General features: G+C 38.2%; 5 protein-coding genes and 1 non-coding gene across 6 annotated transcripts; 3 read left to right on the top strand and 3 right to left on the bottom strand.

Annotated features, from left to right (window-relative positions):
• Nucleotides 1–3,103: 3,103 nt before the first annotated feature.
• On the bottom strand, nucleotides 3,104–3,526 carry PHYBLDRAFT_74054 (CCHC-type zinc finger transcription factor; the record flags this gene model as incomplete). The annotated part of the gene is made up of 1 exon (XM_018442973.1): nucleotides 3,104–3,526. The coding sequence occupies one exon, from the start codon at nucleotides 3,524–3,526 to the stop codon at nucleotides 3,104–3,106; it is 423 nt and encodes a 140-aa protein (XP_018297484.1).
• Nucleotides 3,527–4,660: 1,134 nt separating this feature from the next.
• PHYBLDRAFT_t44 lies at nucleotides 4,661–4,733 on the bottom strand. Its single transcript has one exon. It is a non-coding gene; the product is annotated as a tRNA-Trp (tRNA).
• A 3,233-nt stretch (nucleotides 4,734–7,966) lies between these two features.
• Nucleotides 7,967–8,997, top strand: PHYBLDRAFT_139474 (hypothetical protein; the record flags this gene model as incomplete). The annotated part of the gene is made up of 5 exons (XM_018430234.1): nucleotides 7,967–7,997; nucleotides 8,108–8,203; nucleotides 8,266–8,430; nucleotides 8,539–8,574; nucleotides 8,621–8,997. The coding sequence occupies 5 exons, from the start codon at nucleotides 7,967–7,969 to the stop codon at nucleotides 8,995–8,997; spliced, it is 705 nt and encodes a 234-aa protein (XP_018297485.1).
• A 197-nt stretch (nucleotides 8,998–9,194) lies between these two features.
• Nucleotides 9,195–9,698, top strand: PHYBLDRAFT_102389 (hypothetical protein; the record flags this gene model as incomplete). Its single annotated transcript, XM_018427718.1, has 1 exon — nucleotides 9,195–9,698. A coding segment is annotated over one exon (504 nt), but the record flags the coding sequence as incomplete, so codon positions are not given.
• Nucleotides 9,699–10,504: 806 nt separating this feature from the next.
• On the top strand, nucleotides 10,505–10,919 carry PHYBLDRAFT_58492 (hypothetical protein; the record flags this gene model as incomplete). The annotated part of the gene is made up of 2 exons (XM_018440333.1): nucleotides 10,505–10,685; nucleotides 10,720–10,919. The coding sequence occupies 2 exons, from the start codon at nucleotides 10,505–10,507 to the stop codon at nucleotides 10,917–10,919; spliced, it is 381 nt and encodes a 126-aa protein (XP_018297487.1).
• A 6,945-nt stretch (nucleotides 10,920–17,864) lies between these two features.
• PHYBLDRAFT_162516 (hypothetical protein) lies at nucleotides 17,865–18,975 on the bottom strand (the record flags this gene model as incomplete). The annotated part of the gene is made up of 7 exons (XM_018434638.1): nucleotides 17,865–17,951; nucleotides 18,005–18,127; nucleotides 18,242–18,299; nucleotides 18,343–18,400; nucleotides 18,585–18,780; nucleotides 18,805–18,897; nucleotides 18,955–18,975. 7 exons carry the CDS (start codon nucleotides 18,973–18,975, stop codon nucleotides 17,865–17,867), a joined length of 636 nt encoding a protein of 211 aa, XP_018297488.1.
• Between the last annotated feature and the right edge of the window lie 223 nt (nucleotides 18,976–19,198).

Here is a 19,198-nt window from a genome sequence, read left to right on the forward strand (position 1 = left end):
GCCTGTTGGAGATTACGAAGAAAAGGGATAGCGCCATCGGATACGAGGGTCGGGTCGTCAGGGATAGATGTATCCATAAATGGACGTAGGGGATCGCCAGGAATACGAGGTTTGCGGCCATAAGTCAAGAAAAATGGACTGAACCCAGTTGTACGATGCTTTCTGATTCGGCAAGCCCAAAGTGCTGTTTCCAGATATTCGTCCCACCGGTGAATGGCACCATGTACATATTTACGTAACATCTGTTTAAGAACACCATTTAACCTTTCACATTTTCCATTAGTACGTGGGTGAAATGCTGAGGTTAATTTATGATGGAGCTTAATTTTCTTAATGTAAAAGCTCAAAATATGTGACATAAAGTTTGCACCACGATCTGTCAGAATTTCGTCTGGGCAACCAAAACGCATGACTATTTCTTCGTACAAAAAGTTGGCGATGGCTTCGCCCGTAGCAGCAGGAACAGCACGTGCAATTGGCCAATTCGTAGCGTAGTCGACGGCAACCAAAATCCATCGATTTCCGTTGATTGTAGTGGGAAGTTCTCCAATGAAGTCGAGATGCCAACGAGAGAAAGCAGGGGGGATATCCAATGGTTCCAAAGGGGCATGGTGTATGTTGCGTTCTGCGTTTGAGGCCAATTGACATTGATGACATTTCGATAACCATTCTTGAATTTGACTTCTCATGGCTGGCCACCACCAACGCTTCTTCATTAAATCATACACCGTTGTTTCTCCAGCATGTCCAAAACCATTGTGGAAATTATTTACTAAGTCTGCACGCTTGGCAAACAGTGCAAAACGAATTTCTTGTACCGTGTCACCTATTTTAACGAGACGGAAAACCTTTTGGTCGTGGACCACAAACTTATTGCGTTGCCGATGGAGTAATTCTTTTATGTCTTCTGGCCATTCATCTTTTTTTCATGCATAAAATTTTGGCCAGTCGGACGTTTGTGAGTCTGGTATGGTGTACAGGTATTCTGGTTCCATTGATTTAATTAATGTTGCATCGTATTCTGGGCCATCGAGACGAGAGAGCACATCAGGGACACCATTGTCTTTGCCCGGTTTGTATTGAATTATCGGGTCGTACAGCTCGAATTCAGAAATCCACCTTATCAGGCGAGGCGTGGGCTTAACCTGACTGCGAAAATACTTGAGTGGTAAGTGATCGGTGAATACAGTGAACGGTTTTCCTTCGATCATGCAGCGCCAAGTACGCAAGGCATGTAGAATACCGAGTAACTCGCGCTCTTGAGCAGGATACGATCTTTCGGCAGGGGAGAGTTTTTTCGATTCGAACGCTAATGGTTTCCAACTTCCGTTTTCGTCTTCTTGCATTAATACGGCACCAACACCAAAATCTGAAGCATCTGTTTCAATGCGGAATGGTTTATCTATGTCTGGGGCAAGTAATACAGGTGCAGTACTCATTTTCTCTTTTAGTAAATCGAAACTTTCCTGGCATGTCTCCGTCCAAACGATAGGCCGTCGTTTTGGTCCTGTCCCTTTAGTTAAGTCTGTTAAGGGCGCAGCGATTCCAGCAAACCCAGGGATGAAGCGGCGGTAGTGCTGTGCAAGGCCAATAAATTGTCTAACTTCTTGTACATTTGTTGGCAGTGTCCATTCTTTTATAGTCTTTACTTTGTCTGGCGATGGTAAGATGCCTTGCGCAGATACGTTGAATCCAAGGAAAGTTAGTTCGTTTTTGTTAAATTCGCATTTTTTAAGGTTGGCAATTAATTTCGCTTCACGTAGTCGGTTTAACACATGTCGTACATGTTCTTCGTGTTCTTCTGGTGTCGTGCTAAAGATTAGGATATCATCCAAATAGACTAAGGCAAACTTATCCAAACAATCTCCAAGAACTTTGTTCATAAGATGCTGAAACGTCGGTGGGGCATTGGTGAGACCAAAGGGAAGAACCAGAAACTCATATTGGCCATATCGGGTGTTAAAGGCGGTTTTTGGCACATCTGAGTCTTGAATTCTCACTTGATGGTAACCGCTTTTGAGGTCCAAACTGGTGAAATGGTTTGCTCCACGAAGGCGTTCCAAACACTCATCGATGCGTGGCAATGGATGGTTATTGCGGATAGTAACTTTGTTCAGGGCTCTGTAATCAACACACATGCGCATCTCACCATTTTTCTTTTTAACAAATAAAATTGGAGCACCCCATGGCGAAGAACTCGGACGAATTAAGCCGAGGTCTAGAAGTTCCTTTAGTTGTTGCTGTAATTCGTCGAGTTCTCGAGGGCTCATTTTGAATGGCGGTTTATTGACAGGGTAGGCATCTCCAGTGTTTATAACGTGTTGGACGTCACGGTTCGGCGGTAATCCAGGTAAACCGTCTTGGAAAACGTCCTCAAATTCTTTTACTAATTTCATCCAGTGTTCATCATTATGTATTTCTTTTTCTGTCTTAATGTGCAACAAAAAGCATTCGGCCTCCTCTCTCCTAGAGAGTTTCTCAATTTGTTTTGCAGATATCAGATAGTTTAGGTGAGGTTTAGTAGGACGGGGCCCATGAGGACGCAAAATAAATTCTTGTTCATCACGATGTAAAGACCAGCTATCGACATGCCAATCTGGGACGGGTTTAGCCATTTGCAACCAAGTGCGGCCAAGAATCAAGTCGAATTTAGTGGGAAATACAAAAGCATCGATGGTGTCAGTGTATCCATTTAAAGAGAGGTTTAATGTTGCCTTCTGATGGATCTTAATGCTGTGTCCTCCTGCAGTTTCGACTGATCGTCCGGGTATATCCAAAATGTGTGTGGCCAAATGGGCGATCTGGGGTGATACATAGTTTGCACTAGCACCACTATCAATTAACACCAGGATTTGTTGTCCGTCAAGTATAGCGGCGTATAAGGGCAAGTCTGTGTCCACGGCAGCATGGAGATCTTCTAAGAAATGTTGGTCAGCAGTGAGACAAGGGTCACAATTTTCTTCAGACATAGTCTCAGGCTCTTCATTGGTAACATTTGTATACTGTTCAGACACGTCTTTATTAATTTCTGGTTCACTAGTTTCGCTAATATTATTAGCCTGTGGGGAGGATTTTTCTTCCATTGAACACAACCGACCTCCCGTTACGGTTGTGTTTCGCGAAAACCCTGCTTCTTGCTACGTGCCTCATCTAACTGTCTAATCGCTGCTAATCGATCCCTACAGTTCCTCTTGAAGTGACCAACTTCGCCGCACCAATGGCAAGTAGCCACATTACGTTTCTGAGGGGGGCGAGATCGATAGTTATTACGGCAACCTTGAATCGCATCCAGGTCCATGGGCTCGGGACCACTGTACTGCTGTTGGTACGGCTGTTGGTACGTCTGTTGGTACGGTTGGGGGACGGGTGCGTAGTTGTTCTGTTGCCCCAAGTGGAGGCCACTGGCATATGCCAAAGCGATGTTGCAGGCATCGTCAACGTCGACAGGTCGGGCGGCAAGAACATTTCCTCGTATGGTGGGGTGAAGTCCGCGGACAAACTTGTCGAGGGCTTCTTCATCGTTCATTCCAGGCAACTCCAACTGGATGTCGTGGAACGCGTCAATGTACTCTGCGACCGTTCCTGTTTTGTATAGTCGAGCAAGGCGGTCCCTGGACGTCTGTAGTGAGTAGACTGGACGAAATTCTCCCGACAGAGCCATCTTGAACTCATCCCAGGTTGTTGGATGTTTGTCCTTTACTTCCATGCGTCTCCACCATGTGTCTGCTCTGTCACGCAACAGATTCACTGCAAATTCACAGGCTTTTGTTGCGGAAAAATTGTAGTATCTGGTGTAACGTTCGACTGCGCGCAGCCAACCATCCACTACTGTGGCAGAACGTTCTCCATGGAAGCAATCAGGTTGCTTGATTCGTTCAGCACGGGCCTCCTGCTGCACCGTGATTGCTTTCATTGCTTCGGCGACGGCAGCAGCAATTGCTTCGGCTGTTAGAGTGGCGGTTTGGGGGGCCATTGTTTCTTCTTGTTCTTGTTTGTTCTTTCCTGTTAAGGTTGCGGCTAGTTTTGTGGCTAGTTCGGTCCACTTCTGTTCTCGGGCAGGGGTCTTCTTAATACGCTGTTCTTCAGGGATATGAGGAACACGCCGATTCTTCTTGTAGTCGTTTACTAATTCGCTGGGTAACAAGTCCTGGACTCGTTCTTCAATCTCGAATTGGCTAAGGGTCTTCTTATCAAATATGTCTTGGTGTCTTTCAACCGGATTCATCAAAGGTCTTGTTAGAGGAAAAATAGCTTCAGCTACCAATTGTCGTTCCTGATCTGGGATGGTCTTCCTTTTACTATAGCAAAGTCAAAAGGTCAAACCCACTGGGGATCGGAGAGTATATGTAAAATCGAAGAGAGGATAAAAGGTCCTTTTTATTGATAGGAATTGAATTGTCTTATATAGTTTTCTAAACTAATACTGCGCATTATCCGCAGTAAACTATTATACTCTATTTAATTACAAGAGAAGTCCTTTTACTGCGGTTGATGCTCAGAAGATGTTACTGTGGTTAATCTTTACAAGACATTACTGCGGTTCGTTATCTATGAGGTATCTTTGACATACAGAACTGCTGCAGTCAATTATCCCGATTTCTCGGATTCATCAAAATAATGTCCGACAATAATGTCTAACAATTATTCTACAGTGAAAAAGTGAGGGACGAGCGACTCGAACGCCCAACCTTCAGATCTGGAGTCTGACGCACTACCATTTGTGCTAGCCCCCCGTAGCTGCTTTTATCACGTGTGTTGTAAACAAGTCTGGCGTTGACCAATTTCTGGTGAGGGATACCAGACAGTGGATTCCTTCAGTGGTTTGGTCCAGCGATAAGCCATGATGGGTGGTACTGGACTCATGGGCGTTGACATCGATGGTGAGTTGACCGAGTGACATGTCTTGAGGGATAAGAGTGGTCCCCCCCGGTTTCTTGGGAAATCTTGCTCCCGATACCCCTATACCCAAACCCCCCAATATAATCCTGTTCCTTAAAATTAAAATACCCATCTACATCATTACCTCAGAAACACCTGTCACCCACTAAAAACATTATACCTCTTTCCCCTAATTTTATACACTTCTTTATTGCCGACATTTATTTTACACTATTTTTTATTACATTTTATTAGATTTCATTATTATACTATTATTATATTTTTTACTTTACTTTACTACATCGTTATTATATTATTACTTTACTTCTATTCTACCTCACTATATTTTTACTTTATCTTTATTCAATTATTATATTTTTACTATATTTTTATTTTACTCTCTCTATAATTTTCTATTCTACTTCTACTATCAACACCAGTTATACGTAGTAAAAATTTTCACTTGACTTTCTTTTCTTTTTCTCAACAAATTATTTTAACCAAACATTTTTATTTATAAAAGGAACAATCTTTTCAATCAATAAAATCATCATTCTATCTTTGATCTTATTTATTTTTGCCTGTTATTATCATTGTTCTTCATTCATACACAGTGTCCTTGTTCTTTGGAGTGTTGTCTGTTGATTTTGATATATTTTATTTCTCTGTTTTCCCTTTTCTGTCTTTCTCAGATTTTGTTATTGTCACAATTTCCATTTTAATCTTCTCCCTATTTCTTCTACCTGTCTGTCACCAATTCTTACCTGTCAAATTACCCATTCTTTTCCATTCTTATTGTATTCTTCTTCTTGTATTTTGTAATTCACATTACATTTATTTGCCAAGTGATACTGTTACAATCCACAACAAATAAACATATCACGCATCACTTTTTAACACATGGTGTGGTGATCCAGACACTTGGATATTAGATTTATCATATATAAGAACATATTCATATTGGGATAGCGTAGTAGCTATCATCTTGTCAGTATAAAATTTATATAAATGATTAAGTAATCAGCCCAATAATTATTACAGTTAGTACTGTAGATAATATCTTAAAGATTGTTAAGATAATTATATCATACTGCTGAGTAAACTGTGTTGGATTGATATGGAGCTAATTTAGTAGGAAGTCCTAAAGCTCTAGTATAAAAGAGAAAAGAATAGCTAAGAGCTAAAGAAGTACGATTTATGACTTGATATAATAATTGTAACACTGACACTAGTTAAGCAGTAAATACACTCTAATAACCAAATATAGTAAAGGAAGAAAGCCTTAAGAAACTAAGACGTAATGACAAGAGCAGATTGTGTTTTCTTATAAAAAGGGACACTTTTTATTTATGAATAAAGACAACTTATATACAGTCTCAAAGTATTTCTATACGTCTCTATTATCAAATATTTTATTTTTCTATTGTTTCGTATCTGAAATACCACACGTGGTGTGGTAATTTTGTTGGCCTTAGTCCAAAAATCAAATTCTACTAAGTTCAGACATTCTTTTGAAAACCTCTTTTAATTTTTCTTCAAAATTTTAATTTCTTTCTTCCATTTTTATAAAATCGCCTTTTTCCAAAAACCAATTTTCTGAAAATTAAAATCTTTCCCCTTTATTTTTCTCAAAATTGTTTTCTCCCTTTTCTTTTTATTTTATTCCTGCATATTAAATGTAACGTTTTCTCTCAAACACTACTTTACCAAAATTGTTAACTGAATAGTTTTTCCCTTTATTTATAATATACTTCTTTCTGATTTTTTTTTCTTGTAGTTATATATTATAACTTCATCTATTTCTTCTTTCATGACGAAATATTTATATAGTTATTTTTCTTTATATTTTTATTTATGATTATCTCATTGAGTTTTATCTAGTCTATTTTTTGTCATATATTTTATCTATAAAGTAGTATAAATATATCTTTAAAAGCAATCAATAAACAACTATCAAATTTTTCTGATATAAGTTTTCTTCAAAGACACTATCTATTATTTCTGGTTTTTTTGTGAAATTTCTTCTGTTTTATTTATTTTTCTGTCAAGTCTTCATGGAAGATTGACCACCTCTTTTTATTTTATTATTTTGTTCCGATTTCTTCTTTTATTTATCTCTTAGTAAATTTATCATAGTAAATTTTCTTTTAGCTAAATTCTTTACTCTATTAAACATTTTTTTCTCATAGTTAACTCTTTAGAATTAGTATTATTTACTTCACTTCTTTTAGTTTAACTATTTCTCTAATCATTAAAATTATTTAGACTCTTATCTTAGTGTTAGTTTCCCTTTTTATTTCTTTAACTGATTGATTTGGTAACAAAGAGATTATTTTATCACCTCAATTTATCTAATATCAAACCCAAACTCTCAATTCCTCTTTTCAATTTCTTTTCTTATATACAATTATCTTTTCTTGTACATCTTGTACACACAACTACATATCACACACAATACTTTTGATACGAGGTGTTGTAAAAATAGTCAGCTCTCAACAAAATTTTAGTTGTTTAGCAGTGTGATGATGTTGCAGAATTCTTTGTAGTTCTAGAAAAATTATATTCTATTATTATTATTTTTTGATTTTCCAATGGCAGCCAAGACTGAACAGAAAGCAATTTTTCTATTCGTAGAGCAAAACACCAATAAGTACAACAAAAAAGTATCATCCTGTCAACAATAACTTTAGGCAACCACCACTGGAAAAAGTGTCTACTTTTACATATGTCAAGAAAATCTAATTTCGAGTGAGAGAAAATATAAAATTGCATCTCAGCCAGTTTTTGTGAATTAAATATTTGACAAGAGATGTAGTTAAAGAATACAAAAAAAAAATAAGAGATGTAGTCAATTTAATTGGCCATAGCAATTTGTGTAGCATCTGAGAAAAATACTAAGCCTAAATAAATAAAAAATAAACTACTTTGTGTTCCTTTTCTTTACTTTTAAACCCATAAATACATTTATCTTTTTTCATTAAAATGCCTCCCAGCCATATCTCAACCAAAAAGTTCAAATGCTACTGTCCAGTATGCAGAATTAAAGCAGGAGGATATAATACCGTATCTGCTCAAACACTTAAACATAATGAAAGAGATGAACAAATTGCAATCAGAGAGTAAACTAACAGATGTAAGAAAAACAATTATATTTTTATATTTTTATTTTTATTTTTATTTTTATTTTTAATATGATAATAATTGATACAATATATTAATTGAAATACAGAGAGTGATGTAGTCAAAGAAACACTTGAGATTGTCAGCCATAATGAAGTTCATTTTAAAGACAAAAGTAATGAATATGGCATGAATTATGTTTTTGGTAAAATAAAAACTTTTTTTATTCTTTATGATTGTTTTTGTCTAATATTCCCATTTTGATAGAATTGAATGACAGTGCAGAAGAGATAGAAACGCCTGCTCGGATAAGAGACTTACCTCTTTCTGAATCTGATGCTGTATTTAGTATTGAAGGCAACAAGTATGCAGCAAGCAATGATCTTGACAACAGAGAAAATGAGAGTGACAATGACATGAGTGATGATGAAGGTTTGTATAGTAAATTTTAAATAATGTCATCCCTGAGAAATAAAAAGAAAATTAATTGATTGTTCTTTTCTTTTCTTTTCTTTTTTTTTAAATTTTTTTTCTTTCAAGTCCGTCTCAGAATTGGGTTTGATCCACCATTTTATTGTAATTGCTATTACCTTATTTGTATACTTATACGTCTTCAATGAAGGTGCAGTGATTTTGATTTCTATTGTCAACAAGATTCTCAAATTGTTCAATGATTCATTCTGTCTTCCATTGAGCATTTCTGGGCTCAAGCAACTTTCAGGATTAAGCACATTAACAAAAGGGATTAAGAAGTATACTGCTTGTGGTGAATGTCATACAATCTACAGCAATGATGAATCTGTCCCAGTATATTACACGTCTCCTGTTTTTGGTAGTAACCTATTGTGTAAAACACCCTTATTCAAAAGTGGATCCGAGTCAACAATTCCAAAAAAGGCATATATATACCATTCGATTGTATCAGCATTGAAAATGTTTTTTTTTGTTGCCCTGGCTTTGAAAGTGCTATCAACTCTTGGAATTGTAGTCCAAAAGTAGATGGAATGATGTTTGACATATATAACAGCACTATATGAAACAGCTTGTTGGATGTCAATGGTCCCCCTTTTGTAAACAATGATCACTCTATAATGTTTACTCTCAATATCGATTGGTTTCAACCATTCAATGGGGTAACATATTCATTTGGAGCGATTTATCTTGCCATAAACAATCTTTCTCATAACATGTGTTTTAAGAAGGAAAATATTATCCTTGTTGAATTAATGTCAGGACCTAAAGAAGCAAGTAAATCAGACATTAACAACTATCTGAAGCCTCTTGTCAATGAACTGGAGTTATTATACAAAGGAATGAAAATCAGAACTCACCAACACCCAGAAAGTATCCCCATCCATGCTGCTCTTTTCATGGTCACATGTGATATCCCTGCTGCAAGAAAAGTATGTGGGTTCACATCTCACACCAGTACCAATGTATGTCATAAATGCAACTATAAATTCACCTGGTTAAATGGAACAAGCTCTGTCAATTATTCTGGATTTGATTTCTCTAAATGGCTCCATCGCACTAAGAATGATGATTGTAAGGATGCAGAGGTCTGGAGAAATGCAACCAAATCATCTGAGAGACAGTGTCTTGAAGTTGAAAATGGTGTTTGCTTGTGCGAACTGCATCGTCTCCAGTACTTTGATATTGTCTGCTGCACGATTGTCAACCTTATGTATAATCTGTTTCTCAGAACTGCCAAGAGAATGATGGATAGATGGGTTGCAGATGGAATAATTGACAACAAGAAACTTGCTGCCATGCAAAAATCTGTCGAGAAAATTGTGCTGCCTCCAGATTACATAATGTTGCAAAACAAGATTGGCAAGGGATTTCCTTACATGAAGGCTGACGAGTGAAAGTTGTGGTGCTTGGTATACTCTCCTGTTGTACTCAAGGGTGTGTTACCAAAAAAGAAATTCGACAACTGGATGCTATTTGTGAAGGCCTGTCAAATTCTGGTAATGTTTAGTATTTGCAAAAAAGACATCAAATCAGCACACACGCATCTACAACAATTCTGTTACAAGTGTGAGAGTTTATACAAACTCGATCTTCTCTCACCTAACATGCATTTGCATCTTCATCTTTGGCAAACCATCCTAGACTTTGGTTCCGTGTATAGCTACTGATTATTTAGTTTTGAGAGATACAACAGTATCTTAAAGAATATCCAGACAAATTGTAAGAGTAGATTTGAGCTAACATATATGAGAGGATTTGTGAAAGAGATGTACAAAGCAGATGTTGTTGATCACATTATAGGCATTGCAGATATTCACAGTTATTTTGATATTTTCAAAAAAATCATAAAAGCTAAAACACTAGGAACAGCAATAACATTCACAACATCAACATTAGCTCAACAACATTCGTTTTTTTTTCTTTTTCTCTTATTAAATTCATGGCTACAACACAAGATGAACCAAGAAGGATTAAAGGAAACAAGCCCCTACCATCAGCAACTTTTCCTTTGATAGTTAAATCTACATGAGTAATGCCAGAGCATGAGTACAACTGTCTTGTAGAATACTATCAAGTTGCCTACAATGACTATAATATTTCAAGCTGCAAAAAAGCAATGACCAGCCCAGCTTTTGTGAATGACAGAATTGAGGTACTCAAGTCAATTGTGATTCTTGGGCAAGTATACAAAGGATGCAATGGCAATGGACGTGGTTTGTATATCTAAGCTTTGTTTTAAGAAAATAGAACTAATGCACGTTATGGTTATGTTGGTGAAATTCAATACATCTTTGTACACACCTTCTCTCCATCAACAACCACTCTCTTATCAGCTAGCTACAACAACTAGCATACCTTTGCTTTTGTCAGATAGTTTAAAACAACATCAGATACACGAAGACAACCTGAAGGCATTGAAATCTACTATGACAACTTCTATAAATTAGATTTTCAAAGTATACTGCCCATCCATCATATACTTCTGCCAGTAGCAATCATTGACTACAAAACCAGACAAAATTTTAATAGGAAGATTGCAATTCCTTTGCCACAAAAAATTTATGCTTAATTGTCTTTTCTTTTTATATATTTTATTACTTTATTTATTTCATTCTATTTTACCTTGTTTATCAATATATTTATCTCTTTCCTTATTTCTATTTATTATCGTTTTTACTTTCAGTCTTGTTGTGTATAAATCAAGTATAAAGAATGCGCGTATGTGTGAATCAAAAAAAATTATTGTTTAATCGCCCAGGGAGGCAGTGACAAAATCAGCCAACATGGTACAGCAATATTTTTTTCTCCTCTCAAAAACCTGGGCATTCTTGGCTTTGCATTCCCTTTTGCTTTATGATCGGAATGCATGCTTTCATCAATCAAGCCCAGAAACTTGTTGAACTATATTTATTTTATTAATATTTTACTTCACTATGAGCATACCACAAGAAATAACTTACTTCATTACTTCTCCAGCTGGGACGGGCAACTTTCAACATATGCACTGGGAATCCAGGGAAAAGTTTCTCTGTGTCAGACTTTCTGTCCGACATAGCCCCTTTTTGGATAGCACTAAAAAAAGTCATCTTGGAATCTTCTTTAACCATGAGACCCATCTCCTTGTCTATCACCCTCCAGTATCTAGTGTAGATATTCTGGCAGCAAGTATGGATCTAAGAAAAAATAGTAAGATGAGTACAAAATATCTTAAATAAATAACATATTTTGTAATAACCTCTTTAATCCAGCTGGCAATTCTTGCCCTGCGGTTGTTGTCCACACTGTTATATTTTTAGAAAAGAAAGAAAAACAAAGTGCAGACGAGAAGTACGGTGAGACTTTGTTTATTGATGAAAAGAGAGATGATCTTCTATTGCTATTTGCTATGTGAGTTTATATAGACATTGCGTGTGTATTTAGGATAATGATATGAGTATATCATGTGATGTCTGTTTTCTTATATCATAGATAATATATTGTTAAGTTATTACCCACGCTCTTGTTTGAGTGATTAGTGATGTTGACTAAGGTGTGTGACCTTGTTATCGGTATATTCTTTATTTAATGATAGTGTGAGAAATAATGTATAATTGATACTGGTCGCTTATTCAATATGTCTTTGTCTTATTGTCTGTGCGCTCTATTTGAATCTATGATTATATTGGATACAACATTACCTCCCTCCAGGTTGGAACAACCATTTGAATTGCTTAGGGGAGTATCTGTACATGTATGAGAGCAAATGTCTTTATTTGCGTACGTGTTTGCTAAAGCGTGTAGGTTTTTGTGTTGGATGTGTATGCTTGTTATGTATAATTGTAGATTTATTGGTGGGTTTCTCTGGACCTCGTCTTTGCCAATATTTGTCAATTATGCTCAGATCGTTGAAATTGCTTGTGGGCTCCCAAGTGTCTTGATCTGGTGCATAGTTTTTCCAGCGCACTCTGTAAAGATAGTCGCCTTTTTCTTGACGATGATCAATGATGGCCTGTATCTCGTAAAAGCTATCTGGAGATATAACAGTATCTTGTGAGATCAGCTTTATCTGCGAAGGTGGGATGTTTCGTGATAGAAGTGCTCCCGTTTCGTCTTGCAAAATGTAGCTGCCTCCCTTTGTTCTGCCCTTGACTGTGAATGGTCCTTCATATCTTGGGTCCATCTTAGACTTTCTTAATATGTTCTTTATCATCATGTTGCTGTCGTTCAGGAACTCCATTATTATTTTATGGTCTTTGTCGTGTTTTCCTTTATCAGCAGCTTGTCTAGCTTTGATGCGTTTGCAGATTGCTGGGAATACAACAGTCTCCATTTGTTCAATTCTTTTTTTCATATCTGGTAGACTGTTAGGAGCGTTGTGCGTGCTCTCTGTTTTTCTGTAATCAGCAAAATCGTTTAGTTGTCTTGCAAACATTAGAGTGAATGGGCGTGTGCCATGTAGCTTAGCATGTTTGCTATTTATGGCTAGCTGTGTGCTTGGGATGTATATGTCCCAGTCTCGCTTTGCTCCCTGTGTTCTCTTGTTGATGACTTCCTTGGCTGTGTGTACCCATTTTTCAGCAACTCCATTTGCTCGCGGATGATAGGGTGTTACAAGCCGATGATCAATTCCTGCTGTATTTGTGAAAGTCTTGACGAGTTCGTTGACAAACTCGGTACCATTATCAGACTGTAAAACCTTGGGTAGGCCGAAGTCGCAAAAGATTTGAATGAGTTGTTTTGCAATTGTTAGAGATGTCTTATCTGGAATTGCGCGGAGTATGCAGAATCGGGAAAAGATGTCAACCATTACTAGCATGTAATGATTGCCGTTGTGCGAGGTGGTGTATGGGCCAGCTAAGTCTATGGCCCAGTGTTCACCTGGTTGACTGGCTGTAATAGGCTTCAGCGGATGATAGCCGTGTTTTGAGACATTGAACCATTGGCAATTCAAGCAGCGCTTTACTGTTTCTGTTGCCTCTTGCTTGAGATTAGTCCAGTGTAGTCCATCACTATGTATAGCGTTGACAATAGCGTCTGTACCAAAGTGGCCGAGTAGATGTGCTTGGTTGAGTAGATGCTGTCTGTCTTTGATAGGTGGTGTTATCATATCCCCTGTGTTGTGCATGCGTTGGATAGCATGTGTATTTTGTGTGTTCTTTATTCGATGATTCGTAGAGATTTCTACGGTTTTACCCTCCCCCAGCGGTTTTTCCGAGGTGAAAAGGCGCGATAAAACATCTGGCAATATATTGTCAATGCCAGGACGGTGGACTATGTCATAAGTATAGTCGCAGAGTACATCAAGCCAGTTTATCATCATAGGGTTGGCAATTTCTTGCGTGTGAAGGTACGTGAGAGCCTTGTGATCCGTGTACAATGTGAACTTGTTACCCCACAAGAACTTATGGAATTTAGTCAAAGCATAAATGATGCCCAAAAGTTCACGTTTGGTGACAGGATAGTTGCGTTCAGATTTGGAAAGTGACCGTGCCATAAAACCAATGTAGCGATATTGGTTGTCTATGATCTGATAGAGCATGGCACCAATACCTGTGTTGGAGGCGTCTGTGGCAACCAGAAATGGTTGGGTTGTGTCAGGGTGGCTTAGGACTGGTGCGTGTGTAAGTGCAATTTTGAGCTTGGAAAAAGCTTGCGTTTGTTCTTCTGTCCATAACCCGTGTAGTGAGTCAGCATTGCGTAGTTTGTCCAGAGGAGAAGACAGTTGCGACAAGTTGGGAATGTGCTCACGAAAATAGTTGACGAGACCCATGAAGCGTTGAATGTCTTTGCCAGACTTGGGTTGTGGCCACATGGTAGCATTGTGAACCTTGCGAGCATCAAGATCAATACCTCTAGTGCTTACAGTAAAACCCAGTAACGATACAGAAGTTTGTGCAAAGTGACATTTCTGCGGATTGAGAATGAGATTGACATCCGTGAGCTTTTGAATAGCCGTTTGGACGTGTTTAACATGGTCAGACATGTTAGTGGAAAAAACTACAATGTCGTCGACAAATGCAGTGACATATGGAGTATCGTGATAAATCAAATTGATTACTCGCTGAAACTTGGACGACAATGGCTTGAGACCAAAGGGACATCCTCGAAACATATACTGATTGCCTTCAAACGTGAATGTAGTCTTGTGTCTATCGTCTTCATGAATTTTGAATCGATGAAAGGCACTCTTGAGGTCTAGTGTAGTGAAGATTGTTGCACCCTGTAGCCTGTGAAAGAGTTCAGAGATGAGTGGCAAAGGGAATCTGTCGTCAGGTAGCAGAGTGTTGATGGCTCTGGGATCTAAGCAAGGACGCTTGCCTGTGGGATTACCAAACTCATCTTTTTTAGGAGCGAATGTAAGTAGGCTGTTCCACTTAGTATTGACGGGTGCCCTTTGTATGGTGCCATCAGTAAGCCATTGGTTTATATGTTTGGCCATCAGTGGAACAAGTTGTAAAGCAATAGGATATTGTCGTCTATAGACTACTTGACCTGGGGGCGTTGGTAGTCGTACAATAGATTCCTTAACTGTACAAAATGAAGTGATGGGTATGGCTTCATTGGCTTTAATAAAGGGTAGTAGAGCCTTCATGAATTGAGAATGTTCAGTGGGTGTACCAGCTGGTGAATTATTGGGCTTTTCTATTTCAGCTATGGGTGTAGGGGTCTGAGGTGTATTAGAACCGTACCAACTCTCTGCTAGTCCCAGTAAATGAATACCAATGCTTGGCATTAAATCTGTACCAATACTAACATCTATATTCTCAGCGAGATCCAAAACTTCAAAAGAATGTGTAATGTGTTTGTTGTTATAAAAATCTTTTATTGGTTTTATTACTCCTAGTCTATGAGCTATAGCGTTACTAGTGGCCAACACGATTTTCCCTTTGCGAGGAATTATTGACCACCCAAACTTGCTACAGAGCTTGGTGTTGACAGAGCTGATGGTGGCCCCAGTGTCTACCAGTGCCCATAGTTTTTCCTCTTCTAAAGAAATAGGAATGAGATAGGAGTGAGTAGACCGTTTACTGAGATCTATGTGAGTGCCCGTGTACTTACATGGGGAGCACTGTTCAAAGTCCATGTGCATGGACTGATCATCCTCAGATGTCAGCACATCTGAGGGAGAACTGTTGTCAGAGACAGTGTGGGCAGAACGGACGGCGAAGTGGGGAGCAGAGCCCCTGGGAGAGCCAGACGCAGAACTGGAAGAGCTGGAGGAACCAGCGACGGAAGAACAGCGATGTTTGTGGGACCAAACTTCACCGCACCAATGGCAAGGAGCAGAACCAACGTACTTGTTGATGTAGGGGGCTTTTTCAACCCGATTGCCCCCTTTTGCTGCCAGTGCGTTTTTGAGGATGCGGCAGTCTTTGGAGTCATGGCTGCCCTTGCCATGGAGCGAGCACCTCTTGCTGGAAGAGCGCTCACGGCTCTGTGTGGCTTCATGGGGAGAACCAGGGGAGTGGGCAGAAGAGGTGGCAGCAGACATGCGGGTCGTCTGTTCTGGGCTGAGATGGCAGCCTTTGGGCACAGGGTCGTTATGCAAGCTCATCAGAAAGACCTTGCTATAGATGGACCGGGCCAGGGAAGCAGCCTTGTCAATGGTGTCCCGTTTTTCCCTGGGCATGTTGACTTGTAGCAAGGAGACTTGTCTTGCCAGCTCGGGCAGAAGTGTGGCAGTGTATGCAATGGCTGCCTGCATGTTGTCTGCCACGTCAGCTTCCTGACGAACCCTTTGGTAATGGTCCGTGTAGTTGCTGACGGTTTCTGTAGGGCTCATTCTCATGAGCATCAGCTCATGTGTGAGCTGTACTTGACGCTCAAGGTCGTTGATTCCATATACCTTGATAAAGGCGTCGCGGACAAAGGACCAGGGAAGCTCGGGGGAACTACGAAGGTAGTTGTCATACCAGGAACGCTGTTCTCTTGACAGAACAATGGGGAGTAGACGGTGCCAGTCCACATTAAGGTCCAGACTGTATGAGTGGAGCACATCCTCAAATTTGTTCAGACACTCTTCAATGGACGAGTAGACCTTCTGGGTGTTGTCCCACTCGTTTCCTTGCCACTGAAGAACTGGTAGCTCGCGAGGTACAACACGGGATTGGGGAGCAACTTGCTCAGCGCGGGCAGGACCCGAACGAAGCAAATGGGTATGTGCTGACATGAGGATAGCCAGATCGCCTTCTGTGGCCGCAATTGTCAGCCTTATTTGATTCTTGGTGTCCTCAGGCTGGTTTTGTTCGATGGTATTGGCTAGGGCGATGGAAGCAGCAGCCAGGAGATCCCTAAGTCTGGTAATAGCCAACATGGACTTGTTGGCCTGTTCATTGCTTGCGATTTCACTTGTGTTGAGGCTGCCCTGAACACTGGGGGCGGGAGACTGGTTTTCGGAAGACATGTTTTGATTGTGATAAGAGTTCACCGTAAAAAATGTTATATTTTTAGAAAAGAAAGAAAAACAAAGTGCAGACGAGAAGTACGGTGAGACTTTATTTATTGATGAAAAGAGAGATGATCTTCTATTGCTATTTGCTATGTGAGTTTATATAGACATTGCGTGTGTATTTAGGATAATGATATGAGTATATCATGTGATGTCTGTTTTCTTATATCATAGATAATATATTGTTAAGTTATTACCCATGCTCTTGTTTGAGTGATTAGTGATGTTGACTAAGGTGTGTGACCTTGTTATTGGTATATTCTTTATTTAATGATAGTGTGAGAAATAATGTATAATTGATACTGGTTGCTTATTCAATATGTCTTTGTCTTATTGTCTGTGCGCTCTATTTGAATCTACAATTATGTTGGATACAACACACACGCTGCTCAGGCAATGTATGTGCTTTACAATGACAGTACCTATAGTTATTTTTTACCATTGATATTACCATGTCAGGCCAAAAGCTGATAGCTTAGGGTTGGGCATATGTTATGTATGAGGTAAAAATATGATATAATATAAAGCAAGTGTAGACAAGAGTATGGTGAGACTTTGTTTTATTAGAAGAAGTAAAAGAATCAGAAAAGAGATGCTATTCTATTGCTATTAGTATTGTGCATTTATATAGACATTGTATTTAGCTTGGTGATAATATGATAATATCATGTAATGTCTGCTTCTCTACAATTATCTTCTATGATTTAGTTCTTATGTTTTTAGTGTTATTGACTAGAGTCTTAGTATTTGTCTTAGTATGTTCTTTACATGATTTCCTTATATAAGGGAAGGTATATCTTTTAGTATCATTACTAGTTGTTGGTAACTCAATGTATATATTTATTGAGTGTTTGTACTTTTAATTTAAATCTACGATTATGTTGGATACAACAGCATAGATATACTCCCACAAGTACACAACAACAGCAACATTATTGAGATGGTCAACCTGCTCATCTATGTTTCATCTTCGTCTTGTTTCATTCTTGGCAATCTCAGTAGGATCATTATATCTGAAGTCCTTTTTCCAGATCTTCTCTCTGATCAAGGCCTAGATACTATATGTTAGATTATTATTCACTCCATAAGATTTAATATATTTACCAAAACTGTAACTTTTGTCTCTTCTTCAGACATTTGGTTGAAAGATGGGGTGTGGTGATCCAGACACTCGGATGTTGGATTTATCACATATAAGAACATATTCATATTGGGATAGCATAGTAGCTATCATCTTGTCAGTATAAAATATATATAAACGATTAAGTAATCAGCCCAATAATTATTACAGTTAGTACTGTAGATAATATCTTAAAGATTGTTAAGATAATTATATCATACTGCCAGGTAAACTGTGTCAGATCGATATGGAGCTAATTTAGTAGGAAGTCCTAAAGCTCTAGTATAAAAGAGAAAAGAATAGCTAAGAGCTAAAGAAGTACGATTTAGGACTTGATGTCATAATTGTAACACCGACACTAGTTAAGCAGTAAATACACTCTAATAACCAAATATAGTAAAGGAAGAAAGCCTTAAGAAACTAAGACGTAATGATAAGAGCAGATTGTGTTTTCTTATAAAAAGGGACATTTTTTATTTATGAATAAAGACAACTTATATACAGTCTCAAAGTATTTCTATACGTCTCTATTATCAAATATTTTATTTTTCTATTGTTTCATACCTGAAATACCACATGGGGCAGCAGATGGGGCAACTGCTGGGAGAACTTGTCTACTTGTGGATGTCAAAGACATAGCAATTGCACCAACTGTCTTGATGTTTCTTCTTTGGATGTCAACGAATTGACCAAATCTATTGTCCAGGGATTCAAGTATGGCACCCATGTTATCAAGGCGAGTTGACATCTCTGTCATGCACTGTTCTTAGGTAACAGCAGGTACAATAAGATGTTGCTCAACACAACCAACTGCAACCTGGGTAAGGCTATTTCTAGCATTAGATCTAGGGGTTCTAAGAGTAACGGGAGCCATTTTCTATACAAATATATGTTTCAAAATAAAACAAAAATATATTAAATTTTTTATTCTTACTCTTGTTATTTGCTTATACATTAAATATATTCATATGTGCATAGTAGAGTAAAAGTGTTGGAAGATTTGATTTTAGAGATCAAAATTGAGAAAGAGAATATTATGAAATGTGAAATAAAAAAGTTCTTTTATACTTTTATAATTAGACTTCTTGAAGACGTGATATGAAAATATGAACCATTTTCTGTTTTATATTTTTTCAATTTAATTTTCAGTATCTTTTTTTTTCAGAAGACAAAGATTT

This window comes from Phycomyces blakesleeanus, assembly GCF_001638985.1.
Source record: "Phycomyces blakesleeanus NRRL 1555(-) unplaced genomic scaffold PHYBLscaffold_2, whole genome shotgun sequence".
Taxonomy (NCBI): Eukaryota; Fungi; Mucoromycota; class Mucoromycetes; order Mucorales; family Phycomycetaceae; genus Phycomyces; species Phycomyces blakesleeanus.